Source organism: Chenopodium quinoa, unplaced genomic scaffold (assembly GCF_001683475.1).
Source record: "Chenopodium quinoa cultivar QQ74 unplaced genomic scaffold, ASM168347v1, whole genome shotgun sequence".
In the NCBI taxonomy this organism is placed as follows: domain Eukaryota; kingdom Viridiplantae; phylum Streptophyta; class Magnoliopsida; order Caryophyllales; family Amaranthaceae; genus Chenopodium; species Chenopodium quinoa.
Genome location: NW_018743919.1, coordinates 2,387,535 through 2,396,948, shown reverse-complemented (window position 1 = coordinate 2,396,948; position 9,414 = coordinate 2,387,535). Strand labels below are relative to the sequence as shown.

Sequence of the window (9,414 nt, the reverse complement as noted above, 5' to 3'; positions counted from 1 at the left end):
ATGTTCTAAAATAATTCAAGATGTTCTAAAGTTTTCCTTCTATGTTCTAAAATTTTCCATCTATGTTATAAAGTTTACTCTTTGTGTTCTAAAGTAATTCACTGTGTTCTAAAGTAATTCATTATATTCTAAACTATTATTTAACTATCTTAGCATGTTCTAAACTTTTATTTAGCATATATTAAGTTTACTCTTTATGTTCTAAAGTAATTCATTGTGTTCTAAAGTAGACAATCTTAGCATGTTTGTCAAAGCTTGTTTAATTAGCACTAGTCTTAACTTGGGATAACTTTTGCTTTAAAGGACTACTAATGATAGATTGATTATATAGCCAATATAATGAACCCACCTTAATGCAAGTAATCGATCATCAAATTACAATAAACGATGCTAAAGATAGTGTTTAGAAGTGCAAAAGGATATGATTAAACAAAAAAAAAATTACTTTTGTGATTATCTCATATAGTTGTTAGTAGTTTTTCCTCTAGTTCAAGTGTTTTATATACATTAGCCTACTAGCTCAACGGGTAGAGCATTGTTTGAGTTTTTTCATTAATTTCATCAATTTCGTTTTCTAGTTTTCTTTTTCTTCTTCAATTTCCAGATTTTTCCAAATTTTATTTCTAGATTTTATTTCCTTTGCTTATTTCCAGATTTTTTATTTCCAGATTTTTCTGTTTTTTTCCTTTGCTTGAGTTTTTCAACATCTTTTTCGATTTTATCCTATTTTGTTTTCCAGATTTTTGATTTTTAATGGATTTTAATTTCTGGTTGCTTTTTTGCTACAATTTGTGTTTTTCAAAATAGGTTTATGCATATTGATGGATTTAGATGGTGTGCAACCTAATTATCCTTCTTCCTGTGTTACTCATTCAGGTAATTTTATTGTTTTCAATGTTTTAATTTCAATTTACTTACATGTTCTAAAGTTTCTTTACTATGTTCTAACATTTATCTGTAATGTTCTGAAGTTTTCTCTGTATGTTCTAAAGTTTTCTATATATCTCTCTCTTTATATTGTAAAACTTTCATTCTATGTTCTAAAGTTTACCTTCTAATTTTAAATTTTACTTTTTATGTTCTAATGTTTACTTTCATTGTATGTTCTAAAGTTAACCTTCTAGTTTAATTTTTTCACTTTATTGTAAATTTTATTATGTATGTTATAAAGTAATTCACTATGTTATAAGTATGTCCCTGATTTTATATGTTCTAAAGTTTATCCTTGATGTTATAAAGTTTATCTTTGATGTTCTAAAGTTTTCTCTGTATGTTCTAAAGTTTTTTATGTATCTTTCTCTTTATATTATAAAGTTTATTTTTATGTTCTAATGTTTACTTTCATGTTCTAATGCAGTTGGTGATATTTATCGTACTCTAGAGGTTGTTGGATCATTTAGCCCTGGTGGTACCACTAAGGAATGGATTCCAAGTGTTCCCGAGGAGTTAAAACCTAGTTTGGGGATGATATTTAAAGATCCTGAAGAGGGTCTTAGTTTTTATAAAGCATATGCAAATGCCGCTGGGTTTACTTCTAGGAAATCTACTACTAAAAGGAAGAAGAATAACAAAGATATAATTGCTTTTCAATATGGAGTTTGCAATAAGGAAGGTTTTAGGGCAATAAGAAAACCTATTGCTCAACAAACAGTTTATGAAGAAGGAAAAGTTCGTATTACTAGGAAACGTTTAGTCACTCGTGTAGGATGCAATGCTCACATATGTATGAGATATGATGCTGGAAAGTATGTTGTAACTCATTTCAAAGAAGAACATAATCATCCTTTATATACTCCAAGTTGTGCAAAATTTCAGAAGGATAATAGAAAAATGCATATTATGCATAAAAAGTTGATTGTTGATAATTCAAAGGTGATTTATTTTTATGTACTAAATAATGTTTTTTTTTGTTTTGATTTACTATGTTCTAAAGTTAATTCTTAATCTTAGTAATATTTTTTTTTTTCTAACAGGTAAATGTTGGTCCTGTGAGGTCTTATACTATGATGAAAGAATTAGCTGGATCACATGATAATGTTGGTGCATCTAAACAAGATTTCAAAAATTTTTATAGAGATTTGAAGGCTTTTATTGATGGATCAGATGCCCAAATGTTTGTGGATAATTTTCAAAATAAGAAATTGCTCTGGAGTGCATTTTTTTTTTCCTATGATGTTGATGAAGAAGATAGACTTTGTAGAGCTTTATGGGCTGATCCAATCTGTCGAAAAAATTATGCACTTTTTGGTGATATGGTTTCTTTTGATACCACATTCAAAACAAACAGGTGATGTTTTAAATATAAATTTCTTTCATAATGTAATTAATATTTTACTTTTACATATTAATTTTTTAAACATATGTTCTTATATTCTAAATATCATGCCTTGTGTTCCTAAACAAATATCCATCATGTTTTGATGTTCTAAACAAATATTCTTTATGTTCTAAACTATGTATGCCTTATGTTCTAAACATATATTGCTAATGTTCTACCTTATGCTTTAAAATATATCCATCATGCTTTTATGCTTTAAACATTATGCTTTTGTGTTTTACACTTTATTCTTTGTGTTCTAAACTAATATCCATCATGTTCTAAACATTATGTCTATATGTTCTAAAGTTTACTTATAAGTTTTTAAAACTACATTGTATATTTTTAGTTTAGTGTTTATGTTTTAGAGTAATTCATTATGTTTTAAAACAACTATATTACTGCCACGTTTAATAATTAAATTAAATTACTATCCTCTAAAGTTTATCCTTAATGTTCTAAAGTATACCTCTATGTTCTACAATTTACCTCTATGTTCTAAAGTTTACCTCTATTTTCTGCATAAATAATTTGTGTATGTTACAGATATAATATGATCTTTGGTCCATTTACTGGAGTTGATCATCATAAAAAATGTGTTACTTTTGCGGCTTCTTTTGTAGCTCATGAGGATATATCATCTTTTGAATGGGTTTTCAAAACTTTTCTTAAAGCAATGGGAAATAACGAGCCTGTGTGTTTGATTACCGATCAAGACCCTGCAATGAAAGTTGCTGTTCGTAATGTTTTTCAAACTACAGAACATAGGTTTTGTATGTGGCATATTATGAAAAAGGTGCCTGAAAAAGTAGGTCGGGCGATTGCCCAAGACACTGATTTCTTGAAAAAACTGTGTTCATGTGTTTGGCATTTAGAGATTGAGCCGGCAGAATTTGAAGAAAAGTGGAACAAAGTTATTTCAGAATTCCATTTGAACGATCATGAATGGTTGACATACATGTACAACATACGTGATATGTGGATTCCAGCGTATTTCAGAGATTTATTTTTGGGTGGCATTATGAGAACCACATCTAGATCAGAAAGTGAAAATAATTTTTTCACTATGTTCACAAATCCCCATCTCACTTTGATTGAGTTCTACATGAGGTAATAAGTAATTGTCTATATATGTTCTAAAGTTACTCTTTATGTTCTAAAGTTTTCCTTGTATGCTCTAAAGTTTTCTTTTTATGCTTTATAGTTTTACTATTTATTTTATAATTCTCTTTTATGTTTTCTTTTTCTCTTTATGTTTTAATAATATTTAGATCATAATAAACATGTCATGTATATTTATATGTTCTAATGTAATTCACTCTATGTTCTACAATTATCTTCTATGTTTTAAAGTAAATTTCTATTTTCTATAGGTTTGAATGTGCATTGGATGCTCAAAGGCACACTCAAAATAAAATGGATAATGATTCGAAGAATAAGCGTCCGGAGTGTAAGACTCCAATTCCTTTAGAGAAAGATGCTTCTGAATTGTTTACAACAACAATTTTCTATGAATTTCAATATGAGCTTGAAATTGGATGTTTTAATTGTGGTGTTGAGGAGATGAAGAAGGACAATGAGCTTTACATTTTCAATTTGAGGGAAGGAACTAGAAGGAGGACTTTTGATGTTGTTTTTGATCCAACTACCTTTGATACCAAGTGTTTTTGTAAAAAATTTGAACGTGATGGTGTGCCTTGTAGGCATATGATTTGGGTGTGGAAGGCAAGGATGTTAGAAAAAATTCCCAAGGCCTACATTCTAAATAGATGGTGTACAATGGCTTATAAGAAGCCCATTTTTGATTTAGAGGGTAATGTGTTGGAGGAATGTATTAATGCAGTAGATAAGAAAATGTTATTAAATGATTTGTGGTCTGAAATTCATGCTTGTGTGAGTTTAGTGCAAAACAATGAAGATGATCTTAGTGATCTTGTCAAAAAACTTCGAGCCATGAGGGCAGATTTGGAACAGAAGAAAACAAATGGAAGCAACAATCTTTCGAGCAAAGTTAAAGACATTGAAATGCTTATTGGAGCTAGTCTACCTTCTAATGTTTTAATCAAACCTCCTAAAATTTCGAAGAACAAAGGCACGGGGGTTCATGTTCCAAATCAGGTCAATGTTCCAAATGATGTCCATGTTCCAAATCAGGTTCATGTTCCAAATCAGGTAAATGTTCCAAATGATGTCCATGTTCCAAATGATGTCCATGTTCCAAATGAGGTTCATGTTCCAAATAGTGACAAAAGAATGAAGAGTGACAGAGAAAAGTCTATTGAACAAAGTCAAAAGAAGAAGAGATTATGTAGAGCATGTGGGGAGCTTGGTTATCATGATAGTCGTAATTGCCCTGGAAAAGTCAAGTGATATTGTAAGTAAACTTTATTTTTAATTTTCTTATATTTATTTTGTTCTAAAGTAATTATGTTTTAAGCAAGTTTAGAACATAAAGTTATTCATATATGTTCTAAAGTAATTCAATATGTTCTAAAGTGTTTTCTCTTTGTTCTAAAGTTACTTTTCTATGTTCTAAAGTGTTTTCTCTATGTTCTAATGTTTATTCTTTCTGTTTTAGTGTAATTTAATATGCTCTAATGTTTAGAATATAAAGTTATTCATTTTGTTCTAAAGTTTTCCTTTATATTTTAACTTTTCTCTTTATGTTCAAAATATTTTCTTTATATGTTCTAAAGTTTTCTTTATATGTTTTAAAGGTTTCTTTAAATGTTCTAAAGTTTTTACTCTATATAATATCATGTGTTCTAAACTAATAGAAATGGCATGTTATAACATTTTTTAATGCTAAATTATGTGCTTATGTTCTAATATTGTTTTATTTTTTTTTCTTTACAGGTTGGTGAATATACTATTAATCCAGTTGCATGAGATGTTATATATTTAGAAACAATATCTCATTTACTAGCACGTAAAATATTATTCATGTAATTCTTAAAATATAAGAACTCAATTTATTTACTTTTAGAAACAATATATTTTTATTTCTTTTTTGTCCAATTATTATTCAGAGTATCTCTACTAGTGTTTTTCTTATCAATTTTTATGTTAATTAAAGTTGATTATAATGTTTTATAACATCTCCTGTCTTTTCATCTTCCCCCCTTTTCGTAATTATAAGTTGTTTTATTAAGTCAATTTGAACTACGAGTAATGATAGTACAAGCATTTTAGATACCTTTATTAAACAACATTTAGTTGAATCTTGCTTTAATCAACTTTTATTTATTCAAGTTTCTTAACATTGATTTACATATGCCTTCTTAGATATGCACTAAAGAGTGTATGCATTGTATTCAAAAGGAAAAATAAAGCAAAAGTAATGGATTAGAAGCAGCCAGTTTAGAACATAAGCAAATACTTTAGAACATAGATAAAAATAATTAGAAGATTAGCAAAATCAATAATTTGGACATGTAATAAGAAAAAAGTACAACATAATAAGATATAATTAGAATCAAGTTACCAATTGAATGCTTTGGAATCTTGTTACTTTGGCTGTTGTCATTTCTTGTTACTTTTTTTTAATTTTCTTATGTTCTAATGTTCTACACTTTAAGTTTTAAGTCAAAATTAATATATAATAATATATTCTAATATCCTAACTTTATAAGCATATAATTATTAAAACATAATCAAAAATACTTTAGAACATACCCATATAATTTAGAACATGAATATAATTTAGCATATAAGTTTATATGATATATTTTATATTAAAATTTTAGCATTTAATATGATTCAACAATATATTTCTTGTAACAGGTAAATACATAGAACATAAAAAATTACTGTTATATTCTTTGCAAATATCTCTCTACAAATATAAACTTAAGATCTTAACAATCATATATCCATTTTGTTCTCCTTTGACCACTTTTTTGATCTCCTAATCACTTTGTTCCGTTCTTCATTTACTTCTGCTGTTATTATCTTCCCACAATACTCCACTCTTAATTTTTTCATTTGGTCAAACTGCAAAAAAAAAAAAAAAAAAGAGTAACTTTTAGAACATAAACATAAACATTTGGTCAAACTGCAAAAAAAAAAAAAAAGAGTAACTTTTAGAACATAAACAGAAATACTTTAGAACATAAGCATATAATTTAGAACATGAATATAATTTAGCATATAAGTATAAATAAATATAATAAACCATAATATATCTAAACAATAACCAAACCAAACCACAACACTAAAACCATAACACCAAAACCATAAACGAAACTAATTTAAAACATGTATCTTATGTTTTAAACTTACATTGTCTAATTCTAGTCCCGAATTCCATTGTTTTACAGATTCTCCTTCATATGTTTCCATGTGCTTCAACAGGAACACTCCACAATCATGTTTGTTGTTATTGCTCTTCCATGACATACTCAAGTTTCTTGTTTTGAAGGAGGATACAAAGTCACTCTTTATATTTGAGTCAATTGAGTGAACGAAATCAGCAAATGCATTCAACTGAAAAATTGGATAAACTTTAGAACATATAAGGTAAACTTTAGAACATAAAGAAAAACTGTAGAACATATAAGGCAAAAGTTAGAACAAAAGTATAATTAAAAAAATGTAAACTTGATGTCTTACCATTAATCTATGGTAATTTCCATATTTATTGTGAAAAGGAATATTTGGTGGAAGAAATCTGTTGTCAATCAAATCAAATGTTCCTTCCACAAAGTTGACACACAGCAAATAGTAGTGATCTGGTAAAACGACCGGGAAGAAAACCTAATAGATAAACAGAATTAGAACATAGATAAGCAAAATTAGAACATAAGCATGAATTTTAGAACATAAGCATATAGATTAGAACACAAGCATATAATTTTTATAACATGTAGTTTAGAACATAAGTAAGTAGTTTAGAAGATAAATAAGTAGTTTAGAACATAAGTAGATACTTTAAAACATAGATAAAAATAATTAGAACATAAACAAAACCAATAATTAGAACATATAATAAGAAAAAAGTACAACATAATAAGATACCAAATTACCAATTGAATGCTTTTGAAGCTTGTTACTTCGGTCGTTGTCATTTCTTGTTGCATTCTATCAAACAAAGCCTTCATTCTATCATCTTGCCTTTCATTTGATTTGAAGTATTTTTCTGTACAACGTATGAGCTGAAAAAGAAAAAGAAATTAAAACATAAGTAATTAGAACATAGGTGCATAGTATAATCTATATGAGAAACAAAAAGAATCTACTCTTAGAACATAGTTATAATTTTAAGTTCGAAAACATACATAGCATTCAGTACTGAAAAAGAATCTACTCTTCTTGTCTACACCACGTCTTTTATTTTCAAAATTCAATAGGCAAACATAAGCATCCACAACATTGTTCAACATGTGCTTATCTTCTATGAGACTATGAATCTCATCTCTCGTAATCGTTGTCCCCATGTTATCAGCATACAAAAGCTCCCTAAAATCAGAACATTAAAATCAGAACATAAGCATGTAGTTTAGAACATAAGCATGTAGTTTAGAACATAAACACATAATTTAAAACATAAGAATATAGTTTAGAACATAAGTACCTATTTTAGAACATAAGCATATAGTTTTACACATGTACTTTATAACATAATCTCGTAGCTTAGAACACGCAGTTTAGAACATAAGAATGAAGTTTAGAACATAATTTATAGCTTAGATCATAAGCATATAGCTTAGAACATAAGCATATAGCTTCGAACATAAGCATATAATTTTAAAGTTTTAAAGTCTTACTTATTATCTCCTTGAGCAAACGCATACTCAGCTACCTTTCTATTGTCCACATTCTTGAAAAGTTTTTCATGTTCAACCATGAAAGGTGAACGCAAGTACATTGGAAGCTTATCCTTTCCTCTTTTTTTCCGTGTCTTTTCTTCTCCTTTTTCTTCTCCTTGTTTCCTACTTAATTCAATTAAAAAATATCACATAGATAACAAAAACCATAACTAAATCAAACGAAAATTTATTGATAACAAAAACCATAACCAAATCAAACCAAAATTTATTATTACCAAGTTCTAAATTAAAATTTAACTAAACCATAACCAACATTTGTTTTAAAGTTTACAAAATGATTACCCTTTCTTGTTCTCATTTTTTTCTTCTTTGTTCTTCTCTTCATTCTTGCTTCCTTCATTTTCTTTCTTCTCCTCTTGATTCTCCTCTTTTTCCTCCTTTTTCTTCTTCCCCTTTTCTTCTCTCTTCTCCTCTTGGATCTCCTCTTTTTCCTCCTTTTTCTTCTTCCCCTTTTCTTCTCTCTTCTCCTCTTGGATCTCCTTTTTTTCCTCCTCTTTCTTCTTCCCCTTTTCTTCTTTCTTCTCCTCTTGCTTCTCTTCTTTTTCCTCTTCTTTCTTCTTCTCCTTTTCTTCTTTCTTCTCCTCTTTTTCCTCTTCTTTCTTCTCCTCTTTTTCCTCTTCTTGCTTCTCCTCTTCATCCAATGTAGGTGGATGATCTGGATTTAGAAAAGCACAATTTAGAACATTTGCTGTCACTTCTTCGTAAGTGAGTTCTGCTTCATTATCTTCTTGATTTTCTGGGACATCAAACCATAAGTAGAAACAATAAGGACACAACATAGAAATAGTTGGAAAAAATTTAGAACATTAGAAATAACTAGAATATAACCAGAAAAATTTAGAACACAAGAAGTAACTTTAGAACATAACTAATTTACAACATAATTATATTATTTAGAACATATGCACATAATTTAGAACATAATCATACAATTTAGAACATATGCACATAATTTAGAGCATAACTAATTTCAAACATAATCATATTATTTAGAAAATATGCACATAATTTAGAGCATAACTAATTTAGAACATAATCATATTATTTAGAAAATATGCACATAATTTAGAGCATAACTAATTTAGAACATAATCATATTATTTAGAACATATGCACATAATTTAGAACATAATCATATTATTAGAGCATATGCACATAATTTAGTACATAATCATATAATTTAGAGCATATGCACATAATTTAGAACATAAGAAAGTAGTTTAAAACATAAGCATCTGATTTAGAAAAAATTTAGAACATCAGAAATAA

General features: G+C 27.9%; 2 protein-coding genes across 2 annotated transcripts; one reads left to right on the top strand and one right to left on the bottom strand.

The window, feature by feature from the left end:
- Nucleotides 1-720: 720 nt before the first annotated feature.
- On the top strand, nt 721-5,256 carry LOC110687349 (protein FAR1-RELATED SEQUENCE 5-like). The gene is made up of 6 exons (XM_021863991.1): nt 721-876; nt 1,358-1,872; nt 1,974-2,287; nt 2,864-3,427; nt 3,691-4,691; nt 5,174-5,256. Exons 1-5 carry the CDS (start codon nt 822-824, stop codon nt 4,685-4,687), a joined length of 2,445 nt encoding a protein of 814 aa, XP_021719683.1. The 5' UTR covers nt 721-821; the 3' UTR covers nt 4,688-4,691; nt 5,174-5,256.
- Nucleotides 5,257-6,050: 794 nt separating this feature from the next.
- Nucleotides 6,051-8,481, bottom strand: LOC110687350. Its single transcript, XM_021863992.1, has 7 exons — nt 8,428-8,481; nt 8,083-8,247; nt 7,594-7,774; nt 7,342-7,470; nt 6,929-7,072; nt 6,599-6,802; nt 6,051-6,310 (listed from the first exon to the last, which is right to left on the bottom strand). The coding sequence occupies exons 2-7, from the start codon at nt 8,181-8,183 to the stop codon at nt 6,182-6,184; spliced, it is 888 nt and encodes a 295-aa protein (XP_021719684.1). The 5' UTR covers nt 8,184-8,247; nt 8,428-8,481; the 3' UTR covers nt 6,051-6,181.
- Between the last annotated feature and the right edge of the window lie 933 nt (nt 8,482-9,414).

Bases quoted from the DNA above. Each gene is read 5' to 3' on its own strand.
- LOC110687350 (XM_021863992.1), bottom strand. From the start codon at position 8,183: ATGTACTTGCGTTCACCTTTCATGGTTGAACATGAAAAACTTTTCAAG. The intron at 7,471-7,593 runs GTATGTTTTCGA...TTTCTTTTTCAG, and splicing joins TTTTCAGTACTGAATGCTAT to CTCATACGTTGTACAGAAAA. The intron at 6,803-6,928 runs GTAAGACATCAA...CCAATTTTTCAG, and splicing joins GAAATTACCATAGATTAATG to TTGAATGCATTTGCTGATTT.
- LOC110687349 (XM_021863991.1), top strand. From the start codon at position 822: ATGGATTTAGATGGTGTGCAACCTAATTATCCTTCTTCCTGTGTTACT. The intron at 1,873-1,973 runs GTGATTTATTTT...TTTTTCTAACAG, and splicing joins TGATTGTTGATAATTCAAAG to GTAAATGTTGGTCCTGTGAG. The intron at 3,428-3,690 runs GTAATAAGTAAT...TATTTTCTATAG, and splicing joins TTGATTGAGTTCTACATGAG to GTTTGAATGTGCATTGGATG.